Genomic DNA, 21,603 nt, shown 5'->3' on the forward strand with positions numbered 1-21,603 from the left:
TTATTTCGGAATTAAAGAGAGTTTTGCCTTTACTTAGGAATTCGGTTTACCTCCAAAAATAATTGCTGCTTAGGAATTCGGTTTACCTCCAAAAATAATTGCTGCTTAATATGATTACCAAAGAGTCAAGAGTTTCAGACAAAAATGTTTGGGAGCAAATTCACTAGGAAAATTCCAAATATTTCATCATGAAACATAAATTTGGGTAAAATTTATAGATGGTCCTTGTATTATGAAAAATTGCATATTATAGTGACTTTATATGCAATTTGACCCTCAATAGATCCCGTTAACACGAATGTGTTGTTCGAGGAATCCAGGCTGTTCGACTTTCGGTATCTGCCCCAGTTTGCAACTCTCTCTTTCGTTGGGATCCGAGGAGGAAATATCTAGAAGGCTCTTAATTACAAGAATTGATTTTTGACTTTTATAGGTACTTCAAATTTTCTTTTATCAATTGTAGTACTTTAAATTATTATTTTTGTCTCATTTTATTAAAAAATGTACGATGTCCAACAAAAATATGTCAAGTGTCATGTTTTTATGGTTGATATCGTGTTTTAAGTAAAATAAGACGAAATTAATAATTTAAATATTATTTTTATTAAAAAATTTTCATATATTTAAATGAAAAATATGATAGAATTTGAGTATCAATTTTACATTTAAACTTTTTTTTTTCAACCCAAGTTTCTATTCCTACAAAGTTTATCTTGTTAAATCAATAAGTAGTCGAAAGAAGTGGAGGTAGGCTTTTTTTTCCTAAGCATTTAGATCAAGTTTGAATCCTGAAATGAACATTGTTAAGAGAATTTTACTTGAATATCACTTCGACTTAAATAGGACTGCACTCAAACTAGAGATGGCAAAAAAAAAACAGAAATTGACGAGTTTTGAGCCGATCCAACCTGATAGGGTCAGGGTTTTTTTTCCTTAAAACTGGGTTTTCGGTCGAGTTAGGTTAGGTCAAATTTAGCATAAAGCTATCCCACCTCGAGATATTTACAAAATTAACATTATATTTTTTTAATATTAATTAGATTAAAAAATTTTAAACTTTATCACTACGACATCATTTTATCATCTTTCGTCCAATTTCACACTAGTTTCTTTCCCTCTCTCATTTTAATTTATTTTTCCAAGTCTCCTTATTTCTACGATTAATATATATATTTACTTAGTCATCCGAAATATGATTTTTTTAATAATTTTGAATCTAATTAATCACAATTTTAAATAAAAAAATTTGAACTCGAGTCAGATTAAATTAAGTATACAATTAATTTTCAAGTTCGGGTTCAAAACAAATTAAACTTTTTTTAGGGTCGAGTCGAAGTGGGGGTAAAAATCCACTTCACCCTCTTGCGATCACTAACTCAAACTACAAAGCAAATGAGCACATTTATGGTTATTAGAAAAATAATTTCTGACTTCATTGACTTGATAAATCCAGAAGCTTCCTCAATTCAACCAAAGAACAAATTTTAACACACTTCAGTGCCTAATGCAGCAAAATTTCTCCCGGGTTAGCAAAGATTGGGAATTTTTTTTATTTTTATAATTTTTTAATGATTTATTTAATTGTATCGAATAAATCAAACTAATAGACTAGTTGAATCGATAAATCAGTGGTTTGACCAATTCGATCACAAATTCAATTCTAAAAACTTTGGTCTCGACAAGACGCTCCCACTCTATTGAACCTATTATATCAGGCACTCAAATTCTTCACAAAAGTGGAATATAAAACTTTGACCGGAGATAATACTAACATGTTAAGGATTCCATCCACTTCAAACAAACGACACTTAGAAGACACATGTCTTTATATCTTCAGGCATATACCTTTGCTAGGATATTGACATCATGTTATACTTACCCGTCATAGTATTATAATCCCAAAATTTTCATACAATCTTGATGTTACTCGAAATATGAATATATGTCAATTTTATCCAAGATATATCTAATACCTTTATCTAAATATATATATTGTTGAGTGTTTTTCTCTCTCTCTTTATATGGGTATTGTTCATTGACATGCTAAGAAGGCTTCATGCATATAGACACATATCCTACTCTAGACTCAACACGGTCTTATGCACTCGCAGGAGAGTGAACTCGACCTGCAAGCTCATCCAACGAGCTCATTAGGATCCGGCCCAAAGTGATGGTAATTATCCTAACATTTATAGAAAATTCAAATAACATCAAAATTCTCCACTTTATCTTCAATGTGACAAACCAAAATAAAAATGTGTTTTCAAATGGACTTAGAACTCTCAAACCAGATTAACACTCTACAGTGATGAAAATATACAGTAAAGCACATATTTACAAAGCAAAGGAGTGAAAAAAAGTCTTTTTACCCCCTGCATATACAGTAACTTTAGATATACATGATGTACATATGCATAGACAACTTGATGGAGATCCAAAATTTTAACCTTAAAGACCACAGTAAGGATAAATACCTTGATCACGAGCCGCGTCATGACTCGAGGCGAGCAAATTGACCTACAAAAGACAATCGGAACAATTAGCATGACCCGACCCCTGATGAACTATAGTATAATAAACGACTGGAAAAAGCAAAAGTGATGCGAAATGTATACCTTGATGATTTCCTGCTTTGCTGTTGGACGCATCGTGCTCGTCAAGACGCTGAAGTTAAAAGGCTGCTCGGGAAAAGGAGAAAAGGTTCAGGTTTATTTCAATTGTGGTCCGTTTTGTGTTTCTGACTTGATAATGTTAACATATCTGTGTAACTTTTGGACAAACGTATTCGACCCATGCAAAATGTTCAAGAAAAACTTACCCTGAAAGGATCACCTCTTAAGGACTGCACGAAGATAGATTTTCCCGACTCTGTACCCTACACAAGAACAGCGGTCCAAAAACCGAAAGTTAGATACGGAATTTCATTAAAATTATGCATGTTAATAAGTGGTTTAAGGGTTTATGTTGGCATATATTGACATTGTACCTCGATATAGACATCCCTAAGCCGCCTTCCTGTTTGAGCGCAACATATGCGAACAGCATGTTCGTCGCAACTGCCACTGATGATATAGTCCCTTCCATTCATATAATACGAACGAGTATAATTATGAGCACTTCCGGTTGAAGTTATGTTGAAATTCGTATGGAGCCTCCCATCGACTGCCAAAAGTTGCTTAACCTGAATAAGACCATTAAGAGATCAATAACGAAATACCATACATCACCAAAGAAATATTATAAATTCTCTCAAATAGGCGTAATCTATAGTGTATAACCACAGTTGAGATGGAACTATGTACCTCATTATCAATGGCTGAAACGAGGAGATAGAGATCATCGGGAGAAAAGCAAACCATAACATTTCCTCGGGAGCTTGAAGTAGTATAGCAAGGGTTCTCGGGTTTCTCCCTCAGATCCCACATCTTCACATCTTTGTCAAATGAAGATGTAGCAAACATACAAGGAGAGTAGTGGGCGAACTTAGCGACATTAATAGGTTCTCGATGCATATTAGTAAACACTTGTAACCGTTTCCCGGTACTAATGTCATATAGAGCAACACCTTTCGAGTAGCCACTGGCAAGGAATTGATCATCCGTTGAGTTGACATGAACTGAAGTTAATTGTTCGAAATCTTCGAAATGAACTGCACCGGAACCACAAGATCTGTCTCCTAGTTTGGCCGGCATATGATTAACATCAAACAACTTCAAGCAACCATTATCGAATCCAGCTACGAGCTGATTGTTCAACACGGAAAAATCATCAATGATAGTCAAAGCGATTAACTGCTAACTAATTTAACTCATTTGAAGTGAATCCGTACCTTGGATGGATATTTCTTGAGCCAGCAGAGTCCAAGAACACTGTTAATCATTCCTATAGATGAATTATAGCCAACAAGATTCCCGGTCTCGTGATTGACAACAACTATTTCACCATCTAAAGTTCCAAAAGCCATAAGGCTCGAGTTGGAAGGATGGTACTCGAATTGCCTCGGACGAAGCCGCTTATTTTCTTCCTTATATATATGACTAAAGCTGGACACTGGATGTAAGGAGGGCCACATTGAAGACCCAAACCTATTAGCACTAAGCGACCTTGAGAAGAAACATTGACTCTTTCCATAACAATAAGTTTGCTTTAGTTTCGAAGAGTTTCTATAGTGAACACCGCTTGTTCCCGTTTCACGCTTCTGCAGAATGTTGACAACATTCTTTTTGCGGTTATGTTTGTATGGCAAGTACTCATAGAATTCAGAAACAATAGTCTTCGAAGTTTCCTTCTCTTTCTTTGTGATTGGCAGATTGTCTAACACCGCTAAACGAGGTAAGGAAGCAACCATGTATGCTCTATAATGTTTCTCGAAGCATATGGGCGAAGGATGATGCCAAATATCTTTATTTGATGTACCCGAAACATTCTTCGACTCATATTGTACCTGCTGGCAGAGAAATCTGTTAGATATACAACAAATATGAAGAAATTCGAACTTTTTCTAACCACTATAGACAAATCATACAAGCAAATTGTCTTCTTGCCTCATTTTGCGGTTTCAGGCTCACACGCAAATTATGAAGCGGACTAGGTGATCCTTCTGATCGGTCTTGGAGATAACCCGAAAACTTCCGTTCATCAACTTTTGATGAAATATCAGTTTTTCTGTGAACTTCAGGTGCCATAAACGATTCTTGGAGAGAAAGGAATCCTATAGTTGTCTCACCAGCACTGTACGAACAGGTATTGATCACATTCAAGCTACCTTTCTCACGAGATGACAAATTGCACGGCCCGGTATCCTTGCAACACAAACAATTTTGGAACCGTAGTTCCAACAAAGAAGGAAGTTCCGCTAGAACTTCAGTTGTTGTCCAGAGATTGGCGACTCTCGTCTCGCACATTGATAGACACATCAAATTTGGCATGCAAGAAAAGCAGTCTTTTTGCAAACTAGTGAGCAAAGTACAAAAATCCAAATTCAGAGTGTGTAATCGCATGAACCTTCCGACCATGTTGAGTTTTTGAATATTATTAGACCTCAACTTCAAAATACGACAAGGCAAGCCGACATGGCAGAGATCCCTGAACAGAACACAATAATAACAAAGTTTAGTTACTGTCCAAATGGTAAAGATCTTAACACTAAACACAGAAGTTTCTCAATGTCAATATGCGATACTAAAGAGAAGAGGACAAAAAGATATTCAACAGGATAGTCATCAGACATTAGGCAATTTTTATCAGTTACGATTATATAATAGCCTAACACATCATTCTAAAGGAAGATAACATGTCGTTAACCTCGGAAACACCTCAAACATGCTGTAAGGGAAAGAAGTATTACATACCGGAGAAAATCCTTCTTTAGAGACGTGCTACTAAGATCGATTAATCGGAGCTTTAGTTTCGTTGCATTCATCAATGAAAGTATGTGTTCTTCACTCAAGACACAAGTTGAACCGTGATCGAGGACATCAACGGAATCAATATCAGACAAGTCAAGTGCTAGAAATACATCAATTAGCGGAGGAATATCATCGTTTTTCAACCGGTTTAGAGAAACCACAATGTTACACTTCTCTTGACAAGACTTTTGAACCTTGGCCTGAATGATATAACAAAAACAATCCATTAAAATGCAATGAAAAAGAAAGCTCATATGAAACCAGCAAGAATGTTCAAAGATTTGACCTCGGAAAACCATGATAAAACCGCAGAATTCGGACAAACCTCGTGCCTCTTACAAGAATCGAGATAACTAGCAACAAAAAATAAACAAACAATAAGGGAATCAGTTAAGCTCTAAACAGAATCTGAAATTCCCATGAAACAACCCACAATTTTGTTCCCAAAATGTCATATATCAAGAAAACAGGGTTTATGAAAGTCTCATCAAAGCAAGAAAAATGGGTTTTTGACTTGAAAAGTCAACGTCTCTCATTCATACCATATGGTAACCAGATCGAGTTGGTTCGAAATGGAAAATCTTTCTACTGACAAAACCACCGTTATGTCAAATTCTAACAAGCTCATAGAGTTCAACATTTTTCACCTGAATTACACCCTATGAATGACATTCCTTAAAAGTTAATAAAGACCCAATTTTCCTCTAAATTCAAAACACCACTTTGTACTATCATTCCTTTCAAATATCTACAAATTCCTAAGATCAATGTTTTCTTTTACAGGTCAACTCCATAACTGCATGTTCTCAGAAACATATAATCAAACATGTCGAAAAAAAAAAAGAATTAAGGAAGAAAAAGGGTACCCAAATTACCAATTTAGTAAACCGGAAACATCCATGATGGAAATGAAGCTTTTTTTGTTCTCCAGGTTTGCTGTCGTGTTTTATTTTGCAGTCAACAGCTGCTGCAACAGTAATGACATAAAATCGAATTCAGTAAAGTTTTTAATACAAGACAACTATTGACTGTGTAATAATAAGTGAAGTGACGTCTCAGAAAACACAATGTAATTAAGGATAAAAGCTTATCATCCATTAACTTGCTGCTGTTGGCTTTGCTTCTGTTTATATCATAATATTATAATCAAATTGGTTCATAGGTTTTTGTCAAGTAGCATTTGGCCTACTTATGATATTTTACTTTATGATATTTCAACTGTTGTAGGTCCATTTCCGACAAATATTTCACTCTCAGCTGAATTAAAAAATAACAATGGTGCTTTAATTGATTAATTAATTCCCACATGATTTACACGAGGCTTTGTCTTGTACTACCTAAAATTGGGTCAATCAAATCCACTTTTAAAACATTTTTCTATTTTGGGTTCGAGCCTGATTCCACTCAGCCCGTCCAAGTACCTTTTTTACTGTTTAAATAATAAAAAAGTGGCTATATAAATCAGGGTTTTGACTATATAAAGAAATAATATTCACGTTACAATTTCTTTTTGGTAACAAGAAGTAGCTATAAAGCCGAAGTAATAAATCACAGGATAGAGATCACCCTTGTGTAGCTCCTTTAGTAAGGATGGGCTATCCTCAAATATTTGCATCTCATCCTAATTTTCTTTGTCAAATTTAGCTATCCAATCAGCTACTTTATTATGTTATCTGGAGATGTGTTGAAAACGAACCTTCCAATCACGACGCAACTTAGATAACATATTAGCTCCTGCACCATAAGCTAAAATAGTTTCCACAACTAAAGCATTATCACACTCCGATTCCAGTTGCCTAAAACCAAACATCCATGCTAAGTTTAGACCTTCTAGGATAGCTCTTACTTCAATTTTTGAAGACAAAATCTTTCACAATTTGCATTGTAAACCCGCACTTCCAAATGCCATCATGATCTCTAAACACACCTCATATCGCAACAGTGTTAATACTTTCTGAAAATACACCATCTGTGTTCAACTTAACCCATCCTTTCTTTGGCTTCCTCCAATGATCACCTGATGTCACTTGAATGCGATGTAGTTCACATGATCTTGAGTTTACAAAGCTCTCGGTCCAAGCTAAACTTGTATCTACAACAACATCAACATTACTGTGACTATTATTTAAGATGAAATTGTTTCGGCATTTTCATAACAACCAACATAGGATTACAAATTGAGTCGACCAATTTTCTTCTTTCACTTTCAACACTTCTTGTGATGACAAGTTCTTGTTTAACCACAAATTTAAGTTTGTGGAGAAGAAACTATTCCTTACTGAGCTAAGAATCATCGCCTTCCACATCCCTTTTGAAAACCCACAATCCCGTAAAGCATGTAAATTAGTCTCCATCTGATATCCACATCGAACACAATAGCCTTTATTAGACATATGTCGTTGAGCTCGCTCCCCATTAGTCAAAATCCTATCTTGCCACAATAGCTATAGGAATACACGAACTCTCTGTGGAGCCTTACCATTCCAAATCAACTTGCAATTAACAGTTAAATTGACATTACTATGACAAATCATATTCTTGTAAGTATCAGCTGAGGAGAAAAGGTCATGGCCACTTCCATGATACTCTTTATTTCAAGCATTTGTATTCAATTTGAATAAAGGGTAAACGATATTAGTAGTCACTCAACTATCAGAACATTTTTCAGGCTTACATTATAATTTTTTTGACACGGGCATTCTCTATTTCAAGTACTCATCCTCACACTGGGTATAGAGCAACTTTAAAACTCGTAGTCAGCATTTATCCCCTTAATAATAGACGTTTAGTAGGAAATATGAAAATTTTGAAAGATAAAGCGACTTTCTTTCCATCCATTACTTGGTAGAGTTGAAAAATAAAAGTAATGAAAATAAAACATCTGAAAATTACATAATTTTTAACTAACATACAGGTTCGATCACTCTTTTTCCCTATCAAAAACACTCTTTCCTTCCATCCTTACAGTTTTCTACGCTACCAAAGTAATGTCTTCCCGCTTAACCTTTAACGTTTGAAACTATAACAGTGCGTTTGGTTCGCTGTAATGGAATAGAGGCGTAATGGAATAGAGGCGTAATAGGTAATTCTTTTGTTTGGTTGAATGTAATGGAATAGAGGCGTAATGGTATTCTTGTGTTTGGTTGAATGGAATAGAGGTGTAATAGCATAAGGAAAAAAGTTAAAATGACTAGAATACCCTTAGCAGAATTTTTTTAAAGTAGATGATTATTGTTATTGTTATTAAATTTTAATAAGATTATTAATATAAATAATAAATAATTTAATCATATTTTAACATAATTGTTATAAAATATAATTTAATAAAATATATAATTTAATAAAATTGTTAATAAATATTCTTATATAAATTTACTAATAAAATCATAATATATAATACTAAAATATAATTTAAAATAATTATTATTAAATATAATTTAATAATAATAAATAATTAAATAAAATTCTTATTCTTATATGAATTTACTAAAATCATAATATATAATACTATAAAATATAATTTAAATAATTATTATTAAATATAATTTATAATATACTTTATTATTATTAAACTGCAATACATATTTAATGTGCTAAAATATCATTTGTGGAACAAATAAGTTAATTATTCTACAATAAAAAAATATTAGCAGTAATAAATAACTTTAGAATTGTATTTTGCATAAACATAATAACAATGAATATTAACAAAAGGTTAAATGAGATTCATGAAATTCTATGTCACAATCCAAATGTTATACAGTTTTGCCACATCAAAAAGTTATATGACATACCATCCCAAATATTACAAACAGAAAAAGTTACGAAAATGTCATCAACAAAACCATAAATTTTAATGGTTAGCAAGAAATCTTCTGACCCATTCCAACCGTACATCAGAAGGTAAACTAAAGAAAACTACCATTTGAGTTGGATGATCTGGAATTTTAGTCAATGCTTGAAACCGTTCATCCACAGTTAAACCTTCTATTTCACATAAGGTTGGATATAAATTTGCCGCTTTTTCTTGGATGCCCTGGTGAACTACCACATCGGAGGCAATACTCCTACTAATTTGTTCGCCAATGGCCCGCATGTTTTCAGCCAATAAAGTGGCAGCATCAGTAACTGAAGAAGAAAAATGACCAGTTGCATCAGAATTCTTTTTTTTCCTCTTTGAAGATGAGGAACCCTCTTGGTTTTTGTCTGTTTGCGGCTCCGTGGCAGAAACATCCATGTCATCCAAAGAGACATTAGCATCGCAATCATAGTATTCATTTCTGTCTTCATTAATATCTGCAGAAGGTACATCCTCAGCATTTATTTCTTCAAGAACGTCAGCGGCTATTTGAGCGTCTTTCCCAGTCGCTCGATCTTTTGCGTATATGGCAGTAAGTTGGTCGTAGTAGGGGAAACTACGATGTCTGAACTGACCGGCTTCTTTATGACTCTATAAAAACGAGGAAATCATATTAGTTATAAGTTTGGTAAGAATAGGATAATCAAGAGTTGAACTCATTCTTACCTTTAAATAAGAGTCCCAAACCGCATCTTCAGCAACAACGACCTGCCTATGGTCGTCCCAACCAAAACCGCTATTGTTTTGGCCATTAAGCATGTCATACACTATTGACCAATCTCTTTTCAAGAACCTAATCCTTGACTCGATATTAGGTCTTGCCTTCAACATCGCATTGGGTAAAGCCTTCTCTAACATTTTTCTAACTCGTTTAAATAACCGCTTTGAACCCAGATCGTTAAATGTCCCAACATTGTGTAAGTCCACCATGCAGAAACCAAGGTCTGCATCTTCTTCGAACCCATTTCCTTTTGGATCCTCGAGATGATTGGGAAGGAACATTTGATTTGAAACACGACATAATTATCTTAAGAAAAAAACAAATTAAAATTAAGTTTAATATCATGAATAAAAAGGTGAACACTTTATAAAATTAAAATTGAGTTCAATATCATGAATAAAAACTCAACACCGTATAAAATTATAACACATGATGAATGAAAAGAAATCAAATTATATTTCAACAAGTTTGGTACAATACAAAAACTCAAAACACCACCAAAGTTTCACAAACTAGATACATAAAATAACATAAACAAATGAACTCAAACTAATTTTCTCCCTAAACCTAACTAGTTTCTAGATGCTTGCCATTCATCGAACATTTGGTTGGCTAGCTCCATCCTCCAAGTAGCCCAAGCATCCGATGGATGAATATTGACGATATTCGGTTCATCGTCATCTACCACATTAGTAGGTAATCCTTCTCCTATCTCCGCTTCAATAGGATCAATACTCATATGGGTTCGAATAAAATTATGGAGCAAACAACATGCAATAATTATCCTATTGTGCACCCTCACAGATAGAATGATGGACTCTAAGTATTCCCCATCTCATTTTAATAACCCAAAGCATCTTTCAATAACATTACGTCTTGAGGCATGTTTCATATTAAAAATTCTTGCGGAGTACTTGGCTGATAACCCTGACGCCAATCATTCAAATGATAACGTTGTCCTCTAAAAGGTGCAAGAAATCCTCACAATTTGTGTATCCAAGATCAACTAGATAATAACAACCTATAAAAAAATTCTTAATTATTAATTCCCAAGAAAGTTTAATCTTAATGAATAATTCAAAGTCCTCTAACTATCCACTTTACCGTGAGGAACTTTTAGTCCATGCCTCCTACTAATGGCATCTCAAGAACTCGTCCATCGCCAATGAACCTTCCCAACCGGGAAGAACATAAACAAATTGCATTTCGGTGTACAAACACCTAGCATATTTGTTGCTATGTCACCTTTTCGCTTCGATATCTAGGTTTATCAACCTGCTGAACCCTAATCTTTATGTGGGTTCCATCAAGAGCACCTAAGCAATTCTATATCACATGTTATAAAACCTTAAGTTAGGATACTAAATTTAAATCTAAATAAACTAAATTATGTACAAGCTATATATAAAACTTATTCCAATACCTTAAACCATTTCCACCTTGTGTCTGAAGAATCTGCTGTAATTGACTCTGGATTTTTAAATAACACATCTTGTAAGCGTATGACAGCATTTAAAACACTATGAAATGATCTGCTAACAGTTTCCCCGGACCTATTGAAGTGATGCTTGATAACTCGATTTTTAAGGTGATGGGAAATGATATGTAAAAACATTGCAACTTGCTCATCAACAAGCATGTGCCTTGACGACTTCAATCCCCCTAACGTTTGTAACATCTCACATAGTTTGAAAAAGGCAAATCTATTCATCCTAACTTGTGAAATACAGGTCTCGTCACTAGCATGTACAAGCCTTTTCACATAATCCCGTTGTGCATAAAAATCTAAAATATAGGACCTAATCCTTGGTCTATAAGTATGAAGGCTATCGATGGCACCTAATGTAAGTATAAACCAACTGACAATGTTACAAATTTCCAACCATATTGTCACTGCAATTCCAATTCTTTTACGCCTCACAGTTTGTGCAATTAAAGGCGCATTTGAGCCATTATCGCAAGATATTAATGTGTTCCATATTGTCAAATTTATTTAAAAGGGTCACATTTCTCCAATCATAATTTCAATAACAAAAACTAAAATTAAATAATTTAATTGCCAAAGAACTTACAGTGATTGCGTGAAAAGAAGACGCTCAACTGTGGGTGGAGGAAGCAATCAAACAAGCCGCTTCAATAGAAAGCAATATCACACTATCAAAGAAAATGAACAATACTAGTTTAGAATCTTAACCGTATTTTTGACAACAATGTTACAAATTTAATATTAACAAACCACATTTTTCTTTAAAGAATTTTTAGAAGCAATCTTTAATCATAATAACAATGAATATTTGTTTTCTTTCAATCATAATTTTTAGAAGCACTTTCAAGCATTCAACCCTTCATTTAATTACGATTTTAACGGATTCACCTTTAAGTTGGTAATAGTTTAAAATTATGGATTAATTAACGTAATTAGATTTTCAGAAAAAGTTATAATTTAAGTTATAAATTTTGTTTAGTATATTAATTAAAACTACATAGTGAATATAATTAGATTATTTGATAAGATAATATAATCTTAAATGAAATATAATAAAGAAATGGAATTTACTCTCTATTAAATACCTATAAAATTATCCAAAATAAAAAATTCTTTCATTTAACACATAGAACTTAATTAATGAAATATCTTATTTCAAAGATATAGACGAGAAACATGCAGGTATGTCCAATGATATGATGTTAACTCAAATATATGTCATTGTTGTGAAATATTGAGAGTTGAGAAAAGATTTTCCAATGAGAGTATATAAATGGGAATCATATTGGACCTTCTGAACCAACGGCCATGTTTTCGACACGAGAGATTGGGAATTGTTTCAAATGTAGATTACTCGAAAACTAAAACTCTATTACCACATTTGGGTGTTGGATAAATAAATACGAATAAAAATAAATAATAATTTATATTATAATTAAATTAATTTTAAAATTTATAAATAATTAGAAATTATTTATTTGTATTAATTCTATAAAAAAGATTATTTCATTTTTACTTGATATAAATAATAATACTTTTATACTAATTTAAATTTTTTTAGTAAATAATTTATTAAAGTATATTCATTTTGTAAAATTCTTTTTATTTTTAATAATTTCCTAAAAAACAATTCAATAATTTAAGTTATAAATTTTTATGGAATATAAAAGCTTGTTGACCTTACTTAATTAAGCAAATATAGAATCTTATTTTTAATAAGGAAATTATTGCAAATAAATGTTATCATTTGTTTATATTTATGTATAAATAGGTAACACAAGAAGAAGAAGAAGAGGAGTTTTATTATTAAGAAAGGAAGTTACGCAAAACCTCTCATTAAAAGAAATACATCACTTTTTTCACAAAACATTACTATGGAGTAAACCATAAAAAAACAGTCCAATTTACTGGAATTGCAACTATAAAATACCTCTTGAAATGCAACTAGAGATTCAGCTTGCCAACGATTTATGTCTCGAGCAAATCGGTAGGTAACAGTCCAATACCTACAAAGGAATCACAGTCAATCAGCCAATCCACCTAGTAACAGACAGCCGCATTTTAAGCAAAAGAACGAGCCAAAGCACGAGCAAAAGAAAATAAATAACAAATAACAAGGGCATAAGCATGCAATTCATTCAACAATATGAGGTCCAATTTTTACATGGAACGAATTTTAAGTACAGTTTTACAACTAAATAGAAATTGATGAAGGTAATACATGGATTTCATAACATAGACAACGCCAAAGCACATTGATATATACCAAGCCACAAGCAGAATAAAATAATTAAGAAAGGAAGTTCGAGTGAGTTTGAGAGAATAAATGGACTCCATTTTCTTTTCATATGACTCCTGCCGAAACCACGCTAGCAATAATTATTTGAAGGAAGATCTTCCTACATTTTAAGGATGTTATTAATTATTATCTCACATCGGTATTAGATTGAATCAACTATTACTATAGTATGGCATTTAAAACTATATATGCTAGTCTGTCTCAATTGTAGTACATAATTCATATTAGTAAATTCATAGTTAACAAGAAGGAAAGAAATGTTAGAAGCTCGAACATTCGTTGTCACCATTCTCGCACCAAAATAACCACACTAAAGCGACTTAAACGCAATCATCAAAATGGCATGTAAATATTTGTTCAAGATATCAAGTAGAACTAAAGAATCACATGCAAGAAATACACTTTAATTATATTCATAATTAGAGAGCGAAAACTTGACCTAATCAAAGCTAATAATTTAAGCGTTGGTCATTTGTTGCACTAAAGGACAAGTTATTTTGTCTCACTTCAAATTAAAATGCAAATAGACCATGAAAGGAAGAAGATTCCTATAACATTTCAAACCACCAAGACCTATAACCAAAATATATTATACCCTCTAAGTTTAGAAATCGGATGCGGAGAATATTTATCATCAACTACATGCACATATACATAGACATAAGGAAGCAACAGAATCCAATTGTTGCATCTAAAACTAAAAAAGAACAATCTAATCATCTTCTTATGAAAGAATTAAGTTCACCTATAGAAACCACACAAACTGAACAGTTTATTAACTTTCTCAGAAAAAAACCTGGCTCATTAACTTTCTCAGAAACCAAATGGAAAATAACTAAATTTTAAGGATAAAAAATCTATTTAAAAAAAGGTCAAATTTTATTTAAAATAAAGGAAATATTTCCACTTTGACAAGCATGGAGTTGGAAATTAGTAAACATATATTTCTCATTGTTTTTTCCTCCGTTTTCTTTGAAAACAAACAGAAAACACTGAAAAGAAAGCTAGAATTCAAGCATAACACAAGAAACCTTTGATGCCAATTGAGCTTTTAAAAGTGAATCATGATACTGCAGCAATTGAGCTTTCAAACAGAAACTCAATGCTCCAATAGCAGACAAAGAAAAAGCAAACATACCTCTCATTCTTGCCAAATGAAAATCGTGCACCAAAATAGAAAGCAACTTGGTTGACATTGCCAGTGAGATTGACATAGTTCATAAGATAAATGAAACTAAAGACCAATACACAATTTGGTTGAGATCATACAACTATTCAATAGCATTACAACTCCATACTGCACTGGAGTTACTAAGGGCCAATTAACAGCCAAAAATACAATCCCATTGCAGAAAACCGCTAATAACAATGCATTCAGCTAAGGGTACGCATGAGTATAATCAAGATGCAAATCACATGAGAAAAAAAACAGAATGATAATCCTTCAATCAAAATGTTCAACAAAGCCCTCAGATCTCATAGCTATATCCGTGTCAATAAGAAGATAAATATAATTATAGATAGAAAGAATAGAGAAAGAAAACAAGGAAAGAGGAGAGAGTTATCGACAGGAACCAGAAAGGATAGAGAAACAGATGGTGAGGAAGAGGAAAAGGAGAAAGAATTGAAAAACAGATGATGATAGTAAATGCTCTAAAGCGAAAATTGGGCAAAATCCAGTAAACCAAATCAGTTCTAAAAATAAAAAACATTCGGCCGGTGGGAATAATCGGTGGGAATAAACAAATAAAAAAGAAAATCATGAGGAAGAAAATAAAAATCCGAGATGAAAAAAAGAGAAGAACAACTTACCGAAACAGTTGGGCTGGAGATCTGAGACGATGGAGTGAAACGGGAGCGGCTATTTCGGGAGGGACGGAGAGGGAGAGGGTGGAGGTGATTTTGCAGAAACAGCTTCTGTTGATGTTGGTCGATTTCAGCGATTTCGAAAGGGAGGGAGAGGGAGAGGCTGCAGGTCGATTTTGGCGAGGGTAAAACAGAGAAGGTTTTCGGGAATGCGTCCGTAATAGGCTAATCAGAGTTTTTGGAAGGGAATGCAAATCGGCCAGGAAGCGGTGAATATTGCGTTTACATCCGTAACCGCATAAGCCCGTAATAGGGCTTTACAGTGAACCAAACGCAGGAATGGGTGGGGCGCGCGTAATAGAGGCGTAATCGCATACCCAACACGGTGAACCAAACAAGCAGTAAATATATTATTAAGTTTACAGTCCATCGCTTTATAACTGCTCTTAAAACTTCACTGGTATATTATTATATCATACAGTATGAGCTCAAAGAATAAAAGATAAAGCCTATAGAAGAAGAGGAACAGATAAAGGTGATATCGGTTCGATTCGATTTTTTTAAACAGTTCATCATAATTCGATTCGGTTCTCGATTTTTTTATATTAATTTTTTATTGTTTTGGATTTTTAGATTTGTTTTGATGAAATGAGTTCTGTTTTATAACCTTTAAATATTTTTGACAAAATTTCAAATTTTTTTTATAAATATTAATAAAATATTTATTTTTATATCATAAAAATTTAAAATTAAATAAAAAATAAAATTGAGTTCAATTTTGAGTTACCTTCCGTAAATTGCTCAAACACATCGATTCAAGTCAATTTTCAATTTTTCCTATATTTTTTTCTCAAACTCTAGGAACAATAGCAGCTTTAGCAAATCCCCGTTAAGACCAGAAATGGCCTTTAATGGTGTACCAAAGAGATAGCGGTAAGGTATAAAAGGACGAGACAACCATTGCCAAACGAGGACACCAAACTCAACTAATCATCAACATTGAGTGATTATGCCTCAGGCAGCTTCACTAACTCCCATACAAGTCTTGTACAAAAGGAGAAGGATCTTTTTCCAGTTTTTTTGTTTCACGATTTTCAATTCAAATGCGGTTTTTCGGTTTCCAATTCAAAGGAGTTTTTGCTATTAATCTGATCGATTCACAGTGCGACCGATTTTCGAAACATAGAAAAAAACATGGAGTTTAAGCCGGCACAAGTATGGGTGAGTATTCGATCGAATCAAATTGAATGAAAAAATTTCAAGTTAATTGAGTTGACGAATCACATTTTATCATCCTAACTTGATTGGAAATTTTCTCGAATCGAGTTGAGTGAGATGGAATTCAAATCGAATCGAATATAATTGTTCAAGTTAAATTTTAAAAAATAATTTTGGGTCTTTGTAACCACTGTCGCCCACCGTAATCAAATTTGTTATTAACCTTCATCACCTCATAATTTATTTATTAATCTTTTATATACAGGTTAGCTTCTTTACTTGCTTAATTGCTTCAATTATCTTCTGATTTTTGTCACTATGTATTTTGAAATTAAAATATCTATTAAATGTAAAACGTGATTTTTAATAAAATTATTTTAAAGATAAAATGTGATATTGATACCAACATAAATTTTTAACACAAATATTTTATGGCGTCATTAATATTTCAATTTTAATATAAATATTCAATATGATTAAACAATTCAATAATATAAATAGTATAAAATGTGAAATTTAATTTAATAATATAAATAGTAGATGTAAATAAAATTATTACTATTAGCAAGGATTTGAGCCGAAAATTCTTTTGGGAGGTTGAAATTGAATTGTACATTTTAATATAGTAAAATGTAATTTCACCAATATCTTTATCATTTTAAAAGATTAAATCAATTTTTATCATTTTGGGGTCAAAGTGTAATTTTATCATTACTAATTTAAATTTTTATAAATTATAAAGGGCGAAATTGAAAATCTATCATTTTAATAATCCCTAACATCATTACAATAGCATATATCTCTTGCCCTAATTTAAAAATTGTTTGTCGAGTTAATTAAGTCTTAACTCAATTAGTATCGGTATTATTGTCCATGTAGGTGGATGTGAGTTTCAGTATGCTGAAGCATATTATCTTCTTATTTAAAGGTTGGGGAAAGACTATAAATAATTCTAGGTATTGTATCAAAAAGAATTAATATGATAAGAATTATTAAAAAAATGTTTTTAACAATAGCAGAAGTGGTTAAATCTTCACCAAATTGATTTTGCAGCAATTAAGCCTTTCATCGGACCATTATTCAATTAAGTCATATCAATGATATTTAACGATGACGCCAAATATAGGCATCGGAGAGGGTATTTATGCTGGTGATGTCAAATGCATTAGCATTACCTAAAAAAATAACTAAGTTAATTATTGGTTGATGTGGTAAGGTGTTATTTTTAGTGTTCATTTCAAGTTATTTACGTATTTAATTAAAAAATTATATTATTTTATAAAAATTAAAAAAAGAGAGTCATTTTTATAAAAAGCCCAATTGATGAAAAATATGTTAATACATAATTGACTTTTACATTATTTTTCAACAACAATTTGCACCATCTGACCTAAACGATTTTATAGTCAACAATCACAAGTGTGAAAAAGCATTTGTTCAATTGCATAATTTGAGCCAAATCTATGATGAAAGTTGAATTTTGAGGATCGTGGTGGGAACAAAGTGACAATTTTGAGAATATGAATTGAAGCTGCAACTTCACGTATAGTGCAAGATTAATATCAAAGTTTAACCAAATATATTTAACTGCTACCTGTTTGGAGCACGACTGAAATTTTAATATTTGAAAAGTAAAGAGATTAAAACTAAATAAAAAATCGTGAAACCTAGTTGATTGAGTGTTAGCTCGTTTGGTACCAGCATTGTTGTCAGTGTAGGAGGTCGTGAGTTCTAGTGTGTTGAAGCGTACTGTCCTCTTATTTAAGGGTTGAAGAGGAGTTATGGCTAATTCTTAGCTTTCTATTAAAAAAAAAACCATATATGATAAGTCTAAATGTCACATTTATCCATAGTGCAAAAAAAAAATCATCATTGAATTGTTTGAAAGTTTTTATTTAAGTAACTGATTTGTTAAGTTTTTTTTAAAGTTCGGCTAGTGAACTTCAAGTGACAATTTGATAATCGGTACGATGAATCAATACCCATCAATGAGTAAAATATCATATTCTGGATCCAAGCCAATCTAATAGTTAGTGTCCAAGATTGAGGAAAAAAACTGGTTAGATTTTTGTTCGTACATTCATGATGTTCAAAATTGTTTTATAAAAAAATTGAATTGTAGAAAAGAAAGTGAATGAGTATTTTCGATTAGTGCAAGTGATGCGATAAAAAAAAGACCATACAATAATTATTTTAATAACCCAATGACTTAAATGAAAACTTTTGAATAGTTTAATGACCATTTTGTAACTTTTTGAAGTTAAATGCTCAAAACATAAACTTGCTAATAGATAATAGATTAAAGACATGGTGTGCAATTTAACCATTGCCTAAAAGTAAACAACTTTCAAGGTGACTTTGTAAATTTCTAATTATAGTAATTAAAGTATAAAAGTTTTGAATAATTAATTACTCTGTTTTTTTTAAAAGGTAGGCAGTGGGCTTTCAGATTTTAACCCCAAATCGGACCGTCATTTTGACACGTGTTAATCAAAGCACTTTTTTATTACATGGTACACAGTCGAACACATCAACATAATTACGAACATACACGACATTTTCATAATAAATAATCTGAAAAATTCTGATTCTAAATAAAACGAAAAAAAAAAAAAGCCGACCGGCGTTACCTTAAAGTCGCCATGACAATCAGCTTCGCTAATCACAATTAACTTCTTAATAATTTAGAGATCAAGATTTTCAGATTACTAAAAAGCTTAACAACAATGAATCGAAGAAGTGCTTTTAATTTCATGCAACACTGATATCGTAACGAATATGCTTAAGAAGCACCGGGATGACGATATCCGGTGAGCTAAGCTGCGGGAGATGACCGTCGGACGACATGACTTCGACGATGGATTCGCCGCCGAGATTTTGGTGTAAGTACTCGGAGACGACGACGGGGACGGCCAAGTCTTTAACACTTTGAAGGATATGGCAAGGAACCGTCACAAGGTTGAGGATTTGTCTCATATCGCTTTGAAATATGGTTTGAGCTACGCTGAGAGATATATCGGGTCTCATATTGAAAAGGGTACGGCTAAATTCTTGAACTGCCACCGATTCCAAGTCGCCGCCCACCACTAACGGCGCGAAACCGGAACACCAAGCTTTGTAGTTGGCTTCCATTGCTTCGAAGAGTTGGTCTAACTCTTCTTGCTCGAACCCACCGTAGTAATCCACGTCATTAAGATACCTAAAACAATAAATTAAAAATAGGGTATAAAAAAAACAAAATCATTTGGAATCTCTGATCTCATTGAGAGCAACCTTTTTTGTTTTTTACCTTGGGGAACCAGAGATCATGATGATTTTAGAGAAAAAATCGGGTCGGGAAATAGAAGCCACGGCGCCAACCATGGCGGAAACGGAGTGGCCGACGAAAATACATGAATCGACGTGGATTTCTTCAAGGATCGCAAGCAAATCATAAGCATAACCTTCGAGAGTAGCGTAACGATTGAAATCGAAGTATTCGGGGTTGGTGGTTCCGGCACCCATGTTATCGTACAATACGACACGGAAATCGTCTACTAGGTGAGGAACCAAGTGCTTCCAAACCGATTGGTCCGTACCGAACCCATGAGCCAAAACGATGACTCGATCGCCTGAACCCAGTACCTTCAGGTTGTGAGCTTCTTCGACGACCCCCATTTAATTGTCTCTTTTCTACCAAAACTGAGGAAAACAGAAAGCAGAAGAAAAAAAGAGTGAATATTTTTGGTTTCAGATGTGGGTTATATTTATATTTGGAAAGCTAGTGGAAAATTGATCTCTGTGACGGCTTTGAAGAGGGTTTGACGCAAGGCAGATGGTTCATATGGACCGCACATGTGCGATATTTTCTTTTTCTTTTTTGGATAAGATAGATCAGACGGTGGAGAATCACTTGATTATAGAAAATTAACTGTAGCGCCTAATATACAATGGTGAGTTTGGTTCGGTTTGATGAGATTGATAATTTAGTTTAGTTCGGTTTTAATTTTTTATATTAATTTTAAGTTTAAAGTAAGAGAGAGTAATCAGTTTAATCGGTTGGAGCAGTCTTTTTTTTTTAAATTGACTTAACGAACTTTAACATAAGAAAATTGATCCAATTGATTTTAGTTTAATCGGCTGTTTGTCAGTGCGTATATCTCGAAAATTTATTTGAAATAAAAAAATCGTCTCAATCAGACAACAGAGCTAAAAGTTATGGCCTTTTAAAGTTTTTCAAGCTAAAAAACATAAACTGTTTATGCCACGTCAGCAAATCGCGTCCTCTAGGGCGCGATTTCCGTCCACGTCAGCAAGTCGCGCTGATGTGGACGCGATTTCTTGGTGCGTACCCTAACATAGTGCTGATGTAGACGCGATTTCGCGGAAAATGGACCATTTCGGTAAATAATTAAATAGTTGTCCCATTTCGGTAAATTTAAAAAAAAAAGGCTTTTATTGGTAAAATACCCCTTCATTTTGTGGTTTTTCAAAATATATTTTAAAAGGCTTTGTTTTCATGGAAAATAAAATATCTTTTTACATCATAAAAAATTAATTATAATTTAAACAGTTTTAGTTATTTAATTAATAAATTGACTGTATGTGGGGCCCACACAGAGGGGTTGTAGGTGACAATGGGTCCTAAGTTCTAATTGCAAGTGGGGTGAAGAAAAGGATGTCTCATTCTCACTTTTTTCCTTTCTTTCCGTGATAAGTAGTCATCAAATTTAATTTCGTCTGATTATTAAATATTTAGAAATTTAATTTTTTAAAGTATCACAAGATTTTAGAAGGTGATTTTTACATTTTAAACAATGATTTTTC

At 32.9% G+C, this 21,603-nt stretch overlaps 2 protein-coding genes across 3 annotated transcripts; both read right to left on the bottom strand.

Moving 5' to 3' along the window:
- Positions 1-2,205: 2,205 nt before the first annotated feature.
- Positions 2,206-6,516, bottom strand: LOC105787658 (hypothetical protein). Of its 2 annotated transcripts, none has more exons than XM_052624722.1 (10): positions 6,284-6,516; positions 5,695-5,761; positions 5,352-5,608; positions 4,545-5,085; positions 3,830-4,447; positions 3,303-3,743; positions 2,987-3,181; positions 2,819-2,875; positions 2,616-2,678; positions 2,206-2,517 (listed from the first exon to the last, which is right to left on the bottom strand). In XM_052624722.1, exons 1-10 carry the CDS (start codon positions 6,307-6,309, stop codon positions 2,449-2,451), a joined length of 2,334 nt encoding a protein of 777 aa, XP_052480682.1. In that variant the 5' UTR covers positions 6,310-6,516; the 3' UTR covers positions 2,206-2,448. The 2 variants fall into 2 exon arrangements, with proteins under 2 accessions (XP_052480682.1, XP_012469595.1); XM_012614141.2 differs by having other exon boundaries at positions 3,830-4,444; positions 6,284-6,515.
- A 12,767-nt stretch (positions 6,517-19,283) lies between these two features.
- LOC105787659 (probable esterase KAI2) lies at positions 19,284-20,526 on the bottom strand. The gene is made up of 2 exons (XM_012614143.2): positions 20,087-20,526; positions 19,284-19,996 (listed from the first exon to the last, which is right to left on the bottom strand). Exons 1-2 carry the CDS (start codon positions 20,452-20,454, stop codon positions 19,549-19,551), a joined length of 816 nt encoding a protein of 271 aa, XP_012469597.1. The 5' UTR covers positions 20,455-20,526; the 3' UTR covers positions 19,284-19,548.
- Between the last annotated feature and the right edge of the window lie 1,077 nt (positions 20,527-21,603).

The sequence above is a fragment of the Gossypium raimondii genome, chromosome 2, assembly GCF_025698545.1.
Source record: "Gossypium raimondii isolate GPD5lz chromosome 2, ASM2569854v1, whole genome shotgun sequence".
Classification (NCBI taxonomy): domain Eukaryota; kingdom Viridiplantae; phylum Streptophyta; class Magnoliopsida; order Malvales; family Malvaceae; genus Gossypium; species Gossypium raimondii.

What these genes read in the sequence shown, in the direction of transcription:
- LOC105787658 (XM_052624722.1), bottom strand. Translation starts at nt 6,309, where the DNA reads ATGGATGTTTCCGGTTTACTAAATTG. An exon ending in CTAAAGAAGGATTTTCTCCG is followed by an intron (nt 5,086 to 5,351) that starts GTATGTAATACT and finishes TGTTCTGTTCAG; the next exon opens with GGATCTCTGCCATGTCGGCT. An exon ending in GCCTGAAACCGCAAAATGAG is followed by an intron (nt 4,448 to 4,544) that starts GCAAGAAGACAA and finishes TTTCTCTGCCAG; the next exon opens with CAGGTACAATATGAGTCGAA.
- LOC105787659 (XM_012614143.2), bottom strand. Translation starts at nt 20,454, where the DNA reads ATGGGGGTCGTCGAAGAAGCTCACAACCTGAAGGTACTGGGTTCAGGC. An exon ending in ATGATCTCTGGTTCCCCAAG is followed by an intron (nt 19,997 to 20,086) that starts GTAAAAAACAAA and finishes TTATTGTTTTAG; the next exon opens with GTATCTTAATGACGTGGATT.